This window comes from Cyprinus carpio, chromosome A16 (genome assembly GCF_018340385.1).
Source record: "Cyprinus carpio isolate SPL01 chromosome A16, ASM1834038v1, whole genome shotgun sequence".
NCBI classification, from domain to species: domain Eukaryota; kingdom Metazoa; phylum Chordata; class Actinopteri; order Cypriniformes; family Cyprinidae; genus Cyprinus; species Cyprinus carpio.
This window is the reverse complement of record NC_056587.1, coordinates 17,294,545-17,311,494: the sequence shown is the minus strand read 5'-3', so window position 1 is coordinate 17,311,494 and position 16,950 is coordinate 17,294,545. Positions and strand designations below refer to the sequence as shown.

The 16,950-nt window shown below is 36.4% G+C and overlaps 1 protein-coding gene across 3 annotated transcripts; it reads left to right on the top strand.

Annotated features, from left to right (window-relative positions):
* The first annotated feature begins 466 nt into the window (after positions 1 to 466).
* Positions 467 to 16,858, top strand: LOC109106054 (centrosomal protein of 85 kDa-like). Of its 3 annotated transcripts, none has more exons than XM_019119360.2 (14): positions 467 to 675; positions 1,357 to 1,398; positions 1,498 to 1,611; positions 6,195 to 6,919; positions 8,558 to 8,688; positions 8,764 to 8,881; positions 8,971 to 9,156; positions 9,254 to 9,406; positions 10,556 to 10,710; positions 10,828 to 10,945; positions 11,083 to 11,133; positions 13,792 to 13,899; positions 13,994 to 14,225; positions 15,330 to 16,858. In XM_019119360.2, the coding sequence occupies exons 2-14, from the start codon at positions 1,359 to 1,361 to the stop codon at positions 15,494 to 15,496; spliced, it is 2,298 nt and encodes a 765-aa protein (XP_018974905.2). In that variant the 5' UTR covers positions 467 to 675; positions 1,357 to 1,358; the 3' UTR covers positions 15,497 to 16,858. The 3 variants fall into 3 exon arrangements, with proteins under 3 accessions (XP_018974905.2, XP_018974906.2, XP_018974903.2); XM_019119361.2 differs by having other exon boundaries at positions 1,495 to 1,611; positions 15,333 to 16,858; XM_019119358.2 differs by having other exon boundaries at positions 468 to 675; positions 1,495 to 1,611.
* Positions 16,859 to 16,950: the final 92 nt, after the last annotated feature.

Here is a 16,950-nt window from a genome sequence, read left to right as displayed (position 1 = left end):
TTTTTCTCACTATCACTGCTGGGGACACAATAAAGTGATCTCATGATTCTCATGAATCTCATGGTTTCTGTCTAGTCTCCTGTCAGTTTCTGATTTTATTTTATTTATTAAGACAATGTGCACAATAAAGAATAAACAACATTGAATGCAAATACAAATTATAGCATAATAATCATATCTGTTTTCTGCAATACAGGACATAAACATTGTTTAATTGGGCTCCTTCAAGTTGAGTTGCTAACTATAAATACTATAGCACAATATATTGCACATGGGTAAACTGGGAGTTATTGTGATTCTTGAATAGGGCTTGGAATAAACATTTTAATATGACATTTTATCACAAATACATTTATATTTAATTCATATAAACGAATGGAGGGTCTGCGCCTGCAGCTCACTAATCAAGCGGCAGGGGGCGCTTGCTGTCTCAACCTGGCACGCGAGCAAAACGCAGAGGAAGAACTAGAATAACGGTTGAAAAAAAAGAGTCCCGACTGTGAATCGGTGGCATTGCGGCGGGTATTTGAAGCTCGAGGCCGCTGATTGTTTGATTGTTTGTGTTCGTGTTACTGATGTTAGCGTCCAGTCAGCGTCTCTCGGGTAATGAAGCGCACTGTTGCTCCTGTAGGTTGTGTCATCTTTAGTAAAGACCCATTCAGCCCCTGAGTTCAGGTACGTGGAGTTGTTTACTTTTTTATTGACCTTTTGAACTCTTTTTGTTAGCTAACTTGGCTATCTGTAAATGTGTTTGTTTGAAGTAGCAACCCATGTGGAACTTGTTTTATGAAGTTATTATGAACATTTAAAAGTTATTATATGAACATTTAAATTACTTTAATGGCTTGTTAATCTGTGTGTCAGTTTCTCTTTTTGGTTGTGGTTTATTTTACTATTGAAAACTATAAAGGGTGTAGGAAATTATATAGGAATGGCTTTTGTAATTTAAGAAACTTGATTAAATTGTTCTAAACGAGCTTTATATGTCCTAAGCTAGACTATAGTTAACTATTGCAGCTCTAAGCTTTGGGAGGTATTTTCTGCTGTAGGTTTTTCAAATAAGATATTTTTTTCAAACAGTTAATCTGTGAATGACTTTGAATACTTTCTCATTTTTATTCAGATAAACAGTAGCGGAAATAATATTTTGTAATTTTTCTAATATTTGATTATTATATAATATAAATGATCAAATACTATTATATAATACTAATATAATACTAATAAATAATATTTTGTTTCCAGCTCTTTTTGTTGTTCATAGTTCTCCAGCACAGCTAAAAGATTTACTTGTTTTTAGACTTAATGGTTTTGCTTCCAGACACTTTCTGTTGTCTTTTTTTCTGACTGCTGCAGGAATGACCACTTCACAGAAATACCAGAACCCCAAACTCGCAGGTACAAGTCCAGTGCAGTCCAGGATAAGCGCATGTTGTGTAGTGTACCTCATAACCATAATAGAGTGTCACATCATGTGTTCATTATCTACTCCAGCAGGACACTCGGACACAGAATGGCTGACACCTGCTTTGTCTGAGAAGTTCCAGAGCCGTTTTGGATGGCGGCCCAACACAGCGGACAGTGGGGACACGGGACTGGGTACCTCTGAAGGTGAGAATGCTGAGAGTGTTCAGATACTGTCCACTTGACTGTCTGAGAACTCATCAGCCCCTTCATCTTAACCGTGGTCTTGTAGTTGAAATTGTGAGGCACAAAATGGGATTTCCAGTCATGGAGCAATCATGGAATATATATAGTCATGTAAATTTACGGAGTACTTGTACAGTATTCTAGTATACGTAGTATTACATGATGTAACTTAAATTTTTATAGTGAATACAGATTTTTCTTTTTCTTCTTATTTAAATGCAGAAGGATCTTTATCTAGTAATCATAAAGACATGAAAATCATGATAAAAAAAATTTATGGGAATTAATTGGTCAAAAGTTTTGGGAACCTTGAAGATTATAGTAATACCAGTAATTTATAAGTAATAAATTCAAAATGATAAATAAAGAATTTACTCTAGTTTCCCATGACAAACCATGCTAGCTCTCTTTAATTTTTCTACGTGTCTATTCACTAAATATTCACTAAATTGATACAAATCTTCAGAAGATTCTATTGTCATGTGTCTAATATATATAAGAAGTGAATGGAACCCAAAATCTATTATGACTTCCCCTGTAGACACGTATACGTATATTAATCTTCAGCTATGATGGATAGTTTTTTATTTATTTTATTTATTTTTTGAGTTGGATCTAACAGTCAATGGTTTTAAAGAGAACCCTTTTTTATTTAGAACGGACATTAACATCCTGCTGGCTGTTTTTAGATTAAGCTGTCATATTTATAGTCATGGAGATGTGCTCATAGTTCTGGAACTCCTATGATATTGGGAGGAGGATATGATATTCCATACCATAGATTCCTTCAGGCGGTGTTGCACTTCCACTGATGGGGGTCTCATTAGGAGGGCCTGACCTGGGGGACCGAATGGAAACTCTGATCCTGGTCTTCTGGTTTCCTTCTGTCTGCCTTGTTAAACATGTAACGCACAAAGATTAGCTGTTTGAAACATATGTGCTTATGCTGGCATTATTGAATTGAGTTGTTTGGCCTGGTTTGATTGGTTATTTTTAGTGATTGACTGATATCAGTTAGGCTGATTATTGGCATAACTGTGCTTAGTGAACAGAAGTTTTTATACCCCCAATGTGAGTTCCAGAATGTAATGACAGCCTTGTCAATTGTTAAATCATTTTCTGATTTCACTTTTGCTTAGTAATATTGTGAAAAATAAATATTTATCATTTGCTGTTATTATTAAATTGTACGGTCACTGGAAACCTGAAAATGTTAGACAATTGTTAAAATGTGTTTTTTTTTCTCCCCTATGGTAATTAAATATGGTACTTTTCAAACTTTTGGGATTGGTAGGATTTTTTTTGTTCATGTTTTTGAAATGAATCTTTTATCCTCACCAAGTTTGCATTTATTTGATCAAAAATAGAGTAAAAATAGTAATGCCAATTTGGTGCTCAAGAAACATTTCTATTTTATTCTGGATTTTTTGATGAAAAGAAAGTAAAAACAGCATTTATTTGAAAGATTTTTTGTAACCATGTCTCTACTGTCACTTTTGATCAATTTAATGCATCCTTGCTGAATAAATGTATTTTAAAGCTTAACACAGACCTACAAATTTTAAACAGTATGTATATATAAATATATAATTAAAATGACTTATCCAGTGATCATAGATGACTGAAAAGGTCATGAAAATTCAGTATTCAAATGTTTTATCTGACCAGCCTGTTATCTAGATATATGTATCAGTTATTGAAAAATTCATATCAGTGGACCACTGCCGTTTTTGTTGTTGTTACCATGAAACTACTCTCAGATAAGTTACCGTAGTAATAGTAATAAAGTCTATTGAGTTTTCTTATATACAGTTTTGTCACCTAGCAACTAAGACACAGTAATAAAACAACTTTATTTGTTTTTAAAACAGCCAAAACGGTGGCAGCACAGAACGTCTTGGCAGCCGTTTCATTTTAGCGGTTATAAATATATGGTTGGCTGTCTGTGGGCTTCTGTGTTGTGATGGTGATGGCTTTGTTTTGTTCTGGGTGTTTCATGTAATGGCGGAAAGCCTCTCAGCGCTCCAAGAATCTTTCGTCGACCCAAAGAATTGTTTAAACCTGTCCTTAGCAGATGTTCAAAAGAGACACCCGCAGGGCAGACCCTCCTACTGCTGCCTGCATCTTGACATCTCCACTTGATTTGTGTGTGTTAATTTAATTGTTGTATTGAGGAATTTGTTTAATGGCACTTCAGCGGTATTACAGTATTAAGGACTATTAAGTGTGTGTGTGTGAGAGAGGTGAGCTGCATGGTTAAAGCAGGAGTCCCACACATGGACACCTCACAGTGTAACATGAGAGTGCACTATAAATACCGCTAACCTTTCGGTGTGTGCACACTGCTGAGCTAACAGAGCTGTAGGAGAACAAACTCTCATAGCAGGTACACTCACCTTGTCTGAGCTTGACGTTAATTTGTAGGACGGGTTCTGTCAGACGGAGTGGGTGTGTTTTAAGATCAGTAGTTTGTCTATGGCATTTACTGAAGATGCATTGGGAGGACATGTTTTTTATGCCTCACCGTTCTTTAGAGTATGAAAATGTTATCATTTGGTATCTCTTTTACTACTAGCAAGGTGAGTACTATTTTTTGCAATGGTTTGGTGTGCGTTTAATGTCAGAACTAGCTAGCGTTAGTTTTTTTTTTGGCTGGAACAGAAACATTGGCTAATTTACCTACTTTTTGCAGTTGTATAATGTCGTATAATGTAGTTGCATTATGTTATTATTTTTTTTTGTAATATTTATTCATATTTATTTTTGTACTTTTTAATTTACTTGACTTTTATGTAAATTTTACTTTACTTTAATTGATTTTACTTGCTTTTATTTTCCCAGGGAATTTAATTAAATTTTCTTATACTTTTACTTTTCTTTTATATTCCTTACTTTAAGAAATATTCCCGGTTGCCTCCAGTTCAATGTCCGTGACATTTAATGTCTGGGTACAAAAAATATTTAATTATAAAACAGATAGTTCCCGTCCGTGATTCTGATTGGTTGAGCTACGTTCAAAGCTGTTGTAAATTACACTACAAACATACACCTTTGTTTACTTCTGTTTGTTGCTTGGCAACCACTTTGTTGGAACCACAACTATTTCCGAGGAACTACATTGTTTGGTGGAAGAATACTGTTTTTATTTATATCATTACACTTTTTTTGCTCTGTTTTATTCTGTGAAACCTTACTACGTATATGGAATAACCGTTTTATAAAAGCAATAAGCCCCATGAAGCCATGGTTTACAGTGAATTTATAACAGCTAAGGGGCGTTGTTAGGCACAACGCGAAGCGGAGTTAAAAAAACACTGTAAACCATGGCTTCACGGGGCTTATTGCCTTTATAAAACGGTTATTCCGTCCGGTTATTCAAATAAAGTATAATGATATTAAAGGGGCTTATTGCTTTAATAAACTATAAGTTTAAATAAACATAAAAAATGCCATTATTTGCCACTGTTTCAAATATATTTGGTTGAAAATAGACTTTTTCTTAAAGGTGCCATAGAATGCAAAAATCATTTTTATAAGGTGTTTGAACAAAGTTCAATCCACCCACTCATTGTTTTATTATCCCAATAAACTATGACTTCATAGTCGGTGAAAGTCCCACCCATTTGTGAAGCTCTCTGCCCTATTAGCATATACACAGCCATGAGTGAGAAACAGCAGTCCGCCATTACTGTTTTCTTGCTATAGCTGTTGGAGATACAATGTCAGCCCCAAAGAGACATTAAAAGTGTCGTTTGTTGGGATGCACCAACGAACATAGGAGTCTCCATAGACCACTGAGGACACGGTGGTTAAATTTCATTTTCGAAGGAAATGTCCTGGAAAAAAACGGAAAAGTCCTATACGTTAGTGCTAACATTTTACGCCAGACTGCCTCACAAATGAGGGTCAGTTCAGCCCTGGAGTTGTGCAAAGATTGCTTCTGAAAGAGGGATCGATATCAACGCTTCGTGCGCAAACATCCAGATTCCAGACAAAGTAAGCATCATGCGTCATATTTTGTTATCCAAAAGAGCTTCTTGGCTCTCTGTAAGGCTAATGTTGCTAAAGCTACCAATGTCTCTGCCTGTTTTCACTAATGCTGCCTTCACGTGCTACCAGAATTATCGTAAATAGGAATGTGGTAGTTAAAAATTGCATTTGGAAGCAATGTGAGGTCAGTAACATGGTCACCACTAGTTAAACTGTAACACCGGTATGCCTGTGTTCATGAGCTCTTGAAGCTCCGTACTCTTCTGAAAAGGGAGGCGGGAGCACCAGCTCATTTTCATTTAAAGGGGACAAACACAAAAAACAGCGTGTTTTGGCTCATACCCTAAAAGTGGCAATTTCACCAAGCTATAAAAAATTATCTGTTGGGTATTTGGAGATAAAACTTCACATACACACTCTGGGGACATCAGAGAACAATTTAAAATATTGTATCAATGCATTCTATGGCACCATTTTATTATTTCAGCCTATTGATCATTTAAAACATAACTTGTATTTGGTTTAATTTATTTCTCACTCCTGTTTTATTCTAGATATCTGCAGCACTAGTAGCAGTCCCTCTTTCCAGCCCAGCCGCAGTCAGATCCCCATCCCCACTGCCCATGTCATGCCCTCCACCGCCGGAACTCTGGCCTCTAAGCTCAAGCCACGTGCTTCTGAAGAGGCCCGGGCATCCTCCAGCTCTTCCAGCTCCAAGTCATCCCTCCCCAAATCTGCATCCTCCCCCAACCTGGACGCTCAGCACGATGGAAATTTAGATGCAGCTGCGGTCAAGCCTGATTGCCTGAGCCGATACCGCAGCCTAGTTAATGGCTTCGATCACTCGCTCTTTCCATCTGGAGATCAGACGCGGCTGGATGAAGCCCAGAAGTTTGATGTACCTGCCATGGAGCCAACGCTTAATCAGTCGGCTCTGCTTGGGGGACTTTGCCATGATGTACGGCAGCAGCTGCAGATGACCGGGCTTGCAGACAATACAGGCTTGCTAGAACAGACCTATAAAGTCCTACCAGAGGCTAGGGCAGGTCTCACCTGTCCCGTAGACCCAAATGGCCAAAGGAACATTCATCCAGGGTCCGGTGGCTCTGCCAGGATGTTTTCAGTACCTCAGGGCCTGCAGACTCAGGCTCTCCTGAGGGACCAGGCCAACACAGGAGCTTATGATCCACTACTGCAGGAACGCTGTTGTGAACTGGCCAGCTGGCAGCAGCAGAAGCAGAAACTCGAGAGTCTGCGGCTACAGGTGGAACAAATGCAGGTTAGGTGTCCTGCTGCATACAAGAAAGGAAAAGGGAACAGTTATGTAATCATGACTCATACTTCTAAAGTCAGCATGAAATTAGAATTAACTTTATTTAATTCCACACATATTGCTGGTTTTATTGTGCATGATTCATCAGTGCATGCTGTTCCAAAAATAGACAGTGATCTTTCATCAAAATGTAGTCATTGTTATTTATCTACTATTTTTTTTTAACGCTTTGAATTGGCTATTTTTATATTTTCATTTTCATTTTAGTAATTTTATGCTTTTAACATTTTATTAGTTTATTTTTAAATAACTATATTTAGCTTAAATTCATTTAAATTTCAGTTTTATAATTTTAGTACTTAAACTTTTTTTTTCAGTTAGTTGCAGAGGGTTTCTAAGTTTTTAGTCTAGGATTTTTTTCATCTAATATTTATCTCAGCTTTATGTCAAATGAATGATTATATATATATATATATATTATTTTTTTATTTTTTTATTAACAAACACTGAATGTAGTATGTAAAATATAATGCGCTGGCTGTGAAAAACAACTTTACTTTTTAGTTACATATGCAGTGCAGCCAGAAAAAAAAAAAAGTTAATTGATGTTTATCAATCAGTAATTTAGGCTAATTTTGCAAGATTAATAACTGAAGATGAACAGATACAAAATTAGAGTGCCGATAACGGTTTTATTTAGAACAATGTCTGATAGTTGGTGAAATATTGAAATATTAATTGTAAGAAATGTTGAGGACATTGAAGATCTCAATGTAGTTTATTGCAGAGTAGAAGGAACAAAATACATAAAATACGCCTCAGTCGTAATGAACCCTGAACATCCTAAACAAACCTTTTATCCTGTTACAATTTACCATCCCTATATAGCTGTGGTCTGTATGTTAATGCAGTCCAGACACCCCATTGTCTGAGATAGTTCCCAGTTTCCCATACCCATTCCTATAATTGATGACCATTTGTGCAGTATGTGATCACCCCAAATGGTGCAGGAACAACATAACTGTTGACTTTCTTCTCTAAAATAATTAAGCCATTTTGGGCAGTGAGCATAATCTAACATCTGTGTTGGAGTGGAATCTGGGTTGGGCAGTCTGTAAATTCTTACATGTTTTCCATGTTTATTTAGCTAACTTGCTTTTATAACAGTTTCTCAAAAAGGAATCATTCCAGAGATGGAAAATCTACTGCTGTTAAATTGTTTGAGAGACAAATATAAATCAATGGACTACCACAATGATAATGATAAACTACATTCATAACTGCTATAACCAAACACTGAAACAGCACCACATACTATGACTGCAAATTGCCCTGTTTTTCATGCTGCAAATTGCAATTATGCTGTCAGCTTCATGACAGAGACATTTTCTTCACTGCATGAGTTTGTAGCGGTGCAACAAATTGTTCCACACACTTTTTATTAACAGGAAGATCGGCCCTACATTTTTCTTCCTGTTTAATATTCAGCGTCCATTTGAAATAACATACTATAGAAAAATGTGTTGCAAGTACCATTTCATGTGGACTTTAAAGGTAAAATAGATACCAGTCTTGGCCCGATCATGGTTTTTATACCTATTTTAAATAAGATTTCATGCTTCCCCCACCTATTATTTATTGCAGTTAATGACAGGAGGAAGTGGACAGTATTCATCTCTCTATCCAGCAACCTCTCACACGGAGAACAGCAAGTGGGATGCTGTCATTAAAGCCAATGAGAACTTGCTAAAAGAGAAAGAACTTACCATTGAAAGGTACTGCCAAGTCTTCAGAAGCATTTCTAGTAAGATTCTGTACATTAATTTAATGTAGTAACTTGCACATTGCAGACAGAAGCAGCAGATGTCGCTGCTGGAACAGCGTCTCAGAGAGAGTGAGCTGCAGGTGCACAGTGCCCTCATGGAACGTGGAGCCCCTTACACTGATGTGTGTCTGTTAAGACTGCAGGTTAGCACACATGCACGCACAGCCTTTTCCCTGTGCTGTGTCATAACATCTCTTTGAGTTGTCCCTCTTCTTCCTTCTGTGTGGGATAGGAAGCCCAACGAGAAAATGCTTTTTTGCGAGCCCAGTTTGCAGAGCGCAGTGACTGCTATACCAGAGAGAAGCTAGAAGCAGACCACAGACTGGGTGCAGTGGAAGCAGAGATGCAACATCTGAATGAGGTCTTGAAAGAGAGCAGTGAAAAACATACAGAAGAGCTAAAGAAACAAGAGGAGAGGGTGAGCATATTCAAGCTACAACATGGGACATACTCGACCACATATGAGCAGAATCTCACTCAACTTGTTACTGAACTTGTTGCTGTTTACTACAAAGATCCGAAGTCGAGACAAGCATATCAACAGCTTGAAAAAGAAGTGTCAGAAGGAGTCAGAGCAGAACAGAGAAAAACAGCAGCGGATTGAGACACTCGAGCGATATCTGGCTGACCTTCCCACCATGGAAGACTACCAAGCCCAGCACAAAAAGGTACGGCACTCTCTGATGGCCATCCAACAAAACAAAAGCATTTTTTTCCCGTGGTTTCACAGCAATTGCTCATAATACTCAACTTGAGATGCTTCTTTTGTGTTGTATTGCCAGACACTATTATAGCATCCACTGCACCCATATATAACACATCTGCTCCTGTTGTATTCTTAATCTCAAAGTGACACTCTCCTTACTCTCCTTGTTGGATCACAAAATCCCAAGCTCACTATGCCTCTTCTCCAAGTCATTGGTCATTAATTTTTTTTTTTTTTTAATGCAACTAAATATCTGCTGGTAGTTTGTATGTAAAGTATTTATCCTTTTAATTATTATTTATCCTTTTTAAAATTCCTTTTAAATATGTGTATTATTTTGTTTATTGACTTTTGGTTGATTATACCCTGTTCTTACCATTTATAATAGCCTTGGGAAAAACAAATAAATACAGTTACTTTGCATTGGACAAAATTGGAAGAAAAATTGCTGGCAAGGATGAGATATTTTATTTTAGTAGTTATTGAGAGTAGCAAACAGTTTCAGAATCTCACCCAGAGAATTAATATTTGTGGAGTTTAAAAAATTTGAGCCTGAATCTTTTTTTTTTTTTATAAATTAATGCTTTTATTCCTGAAAAGGTGCTATTAGTTACTGAAAGTGGCAATTAACACTTTTATAATGTTACAAAGGAGTTCTCAGAATTTATTTTGAATAAATGCTGTTCTTTTGAACTTTCTATTATTTAGAGAATCTTAAAAAATGTATCCCGGTTTCCACAAAAAATGTTTTCAACATTGACCATAATAATAAATGTTTCTTGAGAAACAGATTTTATTTGGAGTGATTTATTAAGGATCATGTGATGTTTTAGACTGGAGTAATGGCTGCTGTAAATTCAGTTTGCCATCACAGGAATAAACTACATTTTAAAATATATTAAAATAAATGCAGTCGTAGTGAGTACAAGAGATTACTTTTAGCAAAACATTTTAAAAAATCTTACAGACTCCAAAATTTTTAACCGTAATATGTAAAACTGCTATATTATTTTGCCCGTTCATCACTCGGCCCCTTAGACCACTGTTGTGACCAGCAGTTATTCTCATTCTCAGTCCTCAGTTATTATGCAGTTATATTGTTGTGTTGCAGCTGAAGGAGGCAGAAGAGAGGGCAGATCAGTTGCAAGCCACCATCAGAGACCTGGAAGCACAACTGGAGGAAGCCCGCAGTGTTGTGCGCAACAAAGAAACCCAACTGGAAGAACAGCGACGCAAGGAGAGAGAACTGCTTACAACAGTCACCAGGTAGGAAAAAACGTGCAAGATCCACTTGCACAAAAAGACACAATGTCTACTTGTTACGTTTTGAAGCATTGCCATGTATGTGGGGTCTAATATTGTTTGATTTGCTTTTGTGTTTAGTCTCCAGAACAGAGTGCAGGAGAGCCTTGAAGACGGAGTGAGATTGCCTTCTCTTGACATAGAGAAGCTACGAGAAGAAAACACTACCTTGAAAGATGAGCACCTGCGACTCAAAAAGGTTTTTTTTTTCTTTTCTTTTTTCACACTGATTTTCAATAACAATTAATAGTGTTGAAGCATCATTCTGCCTGTTGATGAATATGCATGCTGTGCAAATATTTTAAGGTGCTACCTGAATGAATCTTTCTTTTTTAGGTCATTGAAAAGCAACTCAGGATAATGGAGCAGCTTGGCTCACAGATCAGGGTAAAGACTACATTCAGTTTCATTTGTTAAGCAGGTGCATTTACATTACATTTTTTAAACCAAATTTACACAACATTTTTTCATTTGGCAGACACTTTTATCCAAAGTGTTGCACTGAAGGTATCCATTTGGTCCTGCAGTCCCTGGGAATCAAACCTGTGACCTTGGTGTTGCTAGTGCCTTGCTCACCTGTTTCGAGCTACAGTTTTGATTTAAAGAGCAGGTCATATGGTATTTTAAAGTGTCCTAATATAGTGTTGGAGTGCCCTACAACAGGTTTAAATGCATCTAAGGTCAGACAACATTGTAATTTTCTCAGAATATATGTTTAATTTTAGAGTAATTTGCCAATGATTAGGAAATGATTTGTTCCCAGCAAGTTCGGAGCAAACCCCTCCCTTCCTCAAGCCTACTCTGCTCTGATTGGTCAGCTGGCCAAACCTGTTGTGATTGGCACAGAGATGAGTCCTTGAGCCAGTTAGCCAGCGCTACCATTGACAAAAGACCTTTACATAAAACAATATAGTGCTCCAATCTGTTCTTATAATAATGAAATAAAACACAAAAACACTTATGCAAGTGAATCGTGCCCACAGCTAAAGTTTAACTGCTAAACTGTGAACACTTGGTGAAAACGTTAGCCGAGTGCTAACGTGACTGACTGATGAAACAATACAGTTTGTAAACCAAAATAGGTCTACTGTAATGTTTGAAGAACGACAGACAAAAGACGCTCTGTCTTAACTTTTAATCAGAACGCAGAGCAGTTGTATCAGGAGCACCAGCCTAACTAACAGTTACCACGCTCGACTCTCCCGCATTAACCCTATAACTGCCGGTGCAGCACAATAAACAGCAATTTCACAATGATTATAAAGTTTGTGTGCTGCACTACATTCTTTATTATTAAACAAAGTCATTAGAACAACATCAGTCTACAATAATCGACACATTCTTAGGAAATAGTGGGTTTACAGTGAATTATCAGAACTACTTCAGTAAGACAGTAATCTTGTGCTTTAGCTGGAAACTTAAAGCTGCACTAGGTATATATCACACATTAGCACAAAAACTTTTTTTGAGCACTCGATTGAAAATGTACACAACGTATCAATCGTACTACTTAAAGGTTGTGGTTCGGAGAGCTTGTTAGTACAAATTAAGAAGATTAGAAGCCAGTGAAGATAAAGCCGAGATTGGAGAATCAGTCCTTGGTAAAATGACATGCACACAACAAAAGGTGCAAATTTAATTTCTGTGTTATCTCTAAACACAGTGTCTTTTTAACATGATGTGAACACTAACTAGTGGAAGTGTTTGTGGGCAGGTCAGAGTGTTCGTATTTCGTGGGCAGGCGGGGATTATGCATATGTGTTACCCAGTGACGTATACCCGTAACAGGCAAAAGATTTGAAAATATGACGACTCGTTAAGGATAGCTACATTATAAACTGCAAAAGAGATATTTTTCAAAAACCCATATGACCTGCTCTTTAATGGAAAGAAACTGTGGTATTAGCCATGATTGAGCAGGGGGAACTCATCATCTTCTGACTAACACAAAGATAAAACAAATTTTATCCAAGCCAAAATATAAGCTGTATTCAGTAAGTGACTCAGAAGAATGATTTAAATGGATAGCTCATGAGTTTAATTAAAAACAACTTAAGAAGTAATTTTTTGCAAATTGGACTATGCTGGTTGAGACTACTGGACTTCAGGACTAAGATAAAAAAAAAAAAAATTAAATATCATATGCTCACCAAAGCTGCATTTAAAATATAGTGAAAACATTTTTAATTGGTTTACAGTTTTTAACTAAAAAATATTCTATTTAAATATATTTTAAAATGTAATTTTATTCCTGTGATGCAAAGCTGAATTTTTAGCATCATTATCCAGTCTTCAGTGTCACACGATCTTCAGAAATCATTCTATTATGCTGACTTGCTGCTCAAGAAACATTTCTTATTATCATCAATGTTGAAAACAGTTGTGCTGCTTAATATTTTTGTAGAAATAGCGATATATTTTTTCAGGAGTCTTATTAATAGAAAGCTAAAAAAAAAAACAGTATCGTTATTATACAGCAACCTAAAGCAAAATGTGTTTCACTGTCACTTTTGATCAATTTAATGCATTCTTTAAACAAACAAACAAAAAAAACTGACCCCAAACTTTTGAACAGTAGTGTAGGTTGAAAAATGGTGGAACTGTTGAACTGTTAATGGAAACAAACATCATAAAAATCATTCTGTTCCAGTATTTCTTCCTTCTTTTAAATGGAACCCATTTTGAATAAGAATTGGTCTTTTGAATCCGAACTTGAAGACTGTAATTAGGTGTAATTTAAGTGAATGCTCATCACTAAGAGCCAGGCATCATATTCTATGATCAAGTCCTCAGCAGTGTACTTTCAGTAGTATCTAAGAGGTGAAGAATCTTGACAAACACCTTCCTTAATGTAGGAGGCTTCTTTAGGAACACCTGATATTATTTTAGTACAGAAATAAGTCTATTTATTTAGTCTGTAGGTTCAACACTTGTTGCATGTGCTTTCCTCTTAAAATGTCTTGCACCAAAAAAGCAGTTGAAGTTTAGTTTATATGAGCAAAATGTTTAGTTTACAGCCATAATATTTTGTGTGTGTTGCCTTAGACTCTGGAGGAGCATCTCTCTCAGGAGGAGTGCAGTAGTCAGGCGCTGCGAGAGGAGGTGACAGAGAAAGAGGAGAGTCTGCTGCAGTTACGCACTGCTATGAAAGAGGTTAGTAGTTAACCGTAATGCATCTTCAGCTCTTAGCCTTTGTGTTTTCATAGCACACAGGAGAACTGACGGTGTGCATGTGTTCATATTTTAGCTCTCAGTGCAGAACCAGGAACTGATGGAACATAATCTGACACTTCAAGAGCGTCTTCAGGGTGAGGAGGCGCCATGTGGCCCTGGTTTGCTCCCTGTGGGAGCCCGGCTCACCCAGAAGCTGTATGGAGAGATGGCCGCCTGTCTGTGTGACCTCCGCTCCCTCTGCAACATCCTCACCCAGCGGGCTCAAGGTCATGACCCAAACCTCTCCATGCTGCTCGGCATTGCCTGTAAGTGCGCCCTCTGCTGTCAGCATGCTATAAAGAAGACTAACACACCTTCAGATATAGCAGAAAATAATTCAGTAGAGAAAAACTCCAGTAGTAAAAATTCAGTAGACAACAGTTTTGAAAAAATAAAACATGATATAGTACCTTTATACAGTACGTATCATTGTAAAGTCCATATTGTACTGTGTCCCTCACAGTCTCGTTATCATCAACATAAAAATTCAATATTGCGTCTAGCATGTGTATTAGTGATTGTGTACACTTGCTTTATATTATTTTTTCTTTTCAATAAAATAAGGCTAAAAAATAATGTTCAGCCTTCAATATTTATTATATATCTATTTGCTCTTTAATGGCTTTTATTTGTTTGGTTATTTTTTTCTTTATTTTTAACAAACCATTTTTATTTTCAATAAAATAGCCTATGTTGCTCATGTTAGAGATTAAAATGTAAATCAGAATGTTTATTGCAAGAGTTTTATCACAGTAATGGTTAAAATTAAATCTAAATCTAAAAAATATGGAATTTTTTCTTTAAGAATATTTAATTTTATTCATTTCATTTTTTGTTTAATTTGATAAATTGAAATTATTTTACGTTTTATGTAATTTGATTTTAGTTAATTTTTATTTAATTTATTTAAAGATGTATATGTATGCTTTTAAATTGTATATATTATGCATGTTATAAACAGCAATATCTACACATTTTTACTGTAAAGTTTTAATGTGATGAATGACATGTAGTATTCTGTAAGCGATTATGCCAATTAATATTTGAATCTATTACGAAAATTGAAGTTAACACTTTGATTCAAGAAAATGAATCAAAATTACCAACATGTTTTTGCTGCTTACATTTAAATCAGAAACACAATTTAAGTCTGTTGTAATACACATACATGCATACATAGAGAATATCACACTCATTGTGAATATTCAATACATCGCTGATTCCTAATATACACTTGGTTGTTTTGTAGTTGCTGTAGTGATTACAGCTCAGTAGTTTTTACAGTACAGTCACAGAAACTCTGTGCAGCAGCTTTGTTGTGGCCGTTATCAGCAGTGACTCTGACGCTGTGTCTATCTGTTTGTCTGCAGCAGCTCCCTCTGCAGTAGGAGAGCAGTGGGAGGACTGGCTGAGCCCCGAGGGGCTGCAGAAGAAGCTGCAGGAAGCTCAGCAGCTCCGTCGAGACGTCGAGGAACTGAGAACCACAGTCTCTGACCGCTACGCTCAGGATATGGGAGAAAACTGCATCACTCAGTGAGCTCGGACAATACAGCTCCTGCTCAGTGAGGGTAACTCCACATCACGAGTGCCTTTTAAAGACACTACAATCCACTACAAACCTTCTTCATGAAGCATTAGCAACACTAAGGACACTGTAATCTCGCAAACCAGAAAGCTATTTTTATACAAAAGGTTTCATAAGATATTTTTCTAAGATTTTGATGACTTTGTGTGCAGAGGAAAGAGAATGATTTAATTTAAACCTTTCCATGTATTTGGGAACATCTGTGATGAAGTTGACAATCAACTGAAAATATTTAATCTTTTGGTGCAACTAACATGCCGTGTGTTTATTTACAATGGCAAAGCCTGTGAAGCAAGTGACGCTCTGTTGTGTGTAATAAGAAGACATTAACTGCGATCCATCACCTTATAGTAAACAGAACGTACCACATTAAACACAGAATCTAAGGCTGAGAAAATATTTGGCCACCTCTGGCTGTTTAAAATTACACCAGCAGATCATATGTGTATAAAGTTGGAGAACAGACATTCCCTAATATTATATGACAACCAAAGTTCAATGTGATCAAAGACAGACCTATCAGCACAGTTTCCATAATGCTGTAAAGAGTCTTGGTGTACACGGTATTATGCAGACCAATAAATAGGGACAATTTAAAGCAAGATGGGGCTGTAAACATAATATTAAATTCTGGTTGTCTATTAAATAAAAAAAAGTTAATAGAATGCCAATAGTTAGACTTCTTCCTGACGATACATATAAAAATTCTGCAAACAGATGTTCATGTGCCGTTTAAGTTTAGGATCACATAAATGCAGCTTAACTGATCATATTATCAGTATCATATTATCAAAGGTGTCTCAAGAATCTCACAGCATTAATAGCTGTCTGGTTCATAATTAGTTTTATCAGCTGTAAAAACAGCCACACCTTTAAGTCAACACATCAGAGGAAACCAACTGGTAAAGCAAATATTAATGCATGTCAAACATTAGAGCAGGTGCCTTGCGTTCAGGGAAGTAACCTGTAGTCGCTGCACAATGTCAATGTGTAAACACTAATTGTCTTTCTCTACAGTAATGTGTGACTGCCAGGGTATTGGGATTCAAAAATACAAAAAGGGACCATTGATTGTGAGGAGTGTTGTGTGGTAAATTGTTATATTTTGGTCCAGAAACATCCAGTGTGAATGTAATTTGACGGTGCACCATACGTTTTTTTATAGTGTAAGATGTCTTTCAGGTTTAACACAAAACCAGCCAGGCAAACCTTATATGGCAAAGACTTTATAACAACACTAAATGTGATTATATTTATATGTTTGTCTTAAGCTGTTTCAGTTTTTAGAAATAAAGCTTTGTATTTCATATGTAACCTTATGCTGAATGTTTGTTTTTAGTATGTATAATGCTGTAACATTTGGTAATATAGAAATTACAATTAACATTGTCATTTTTAATATGCAA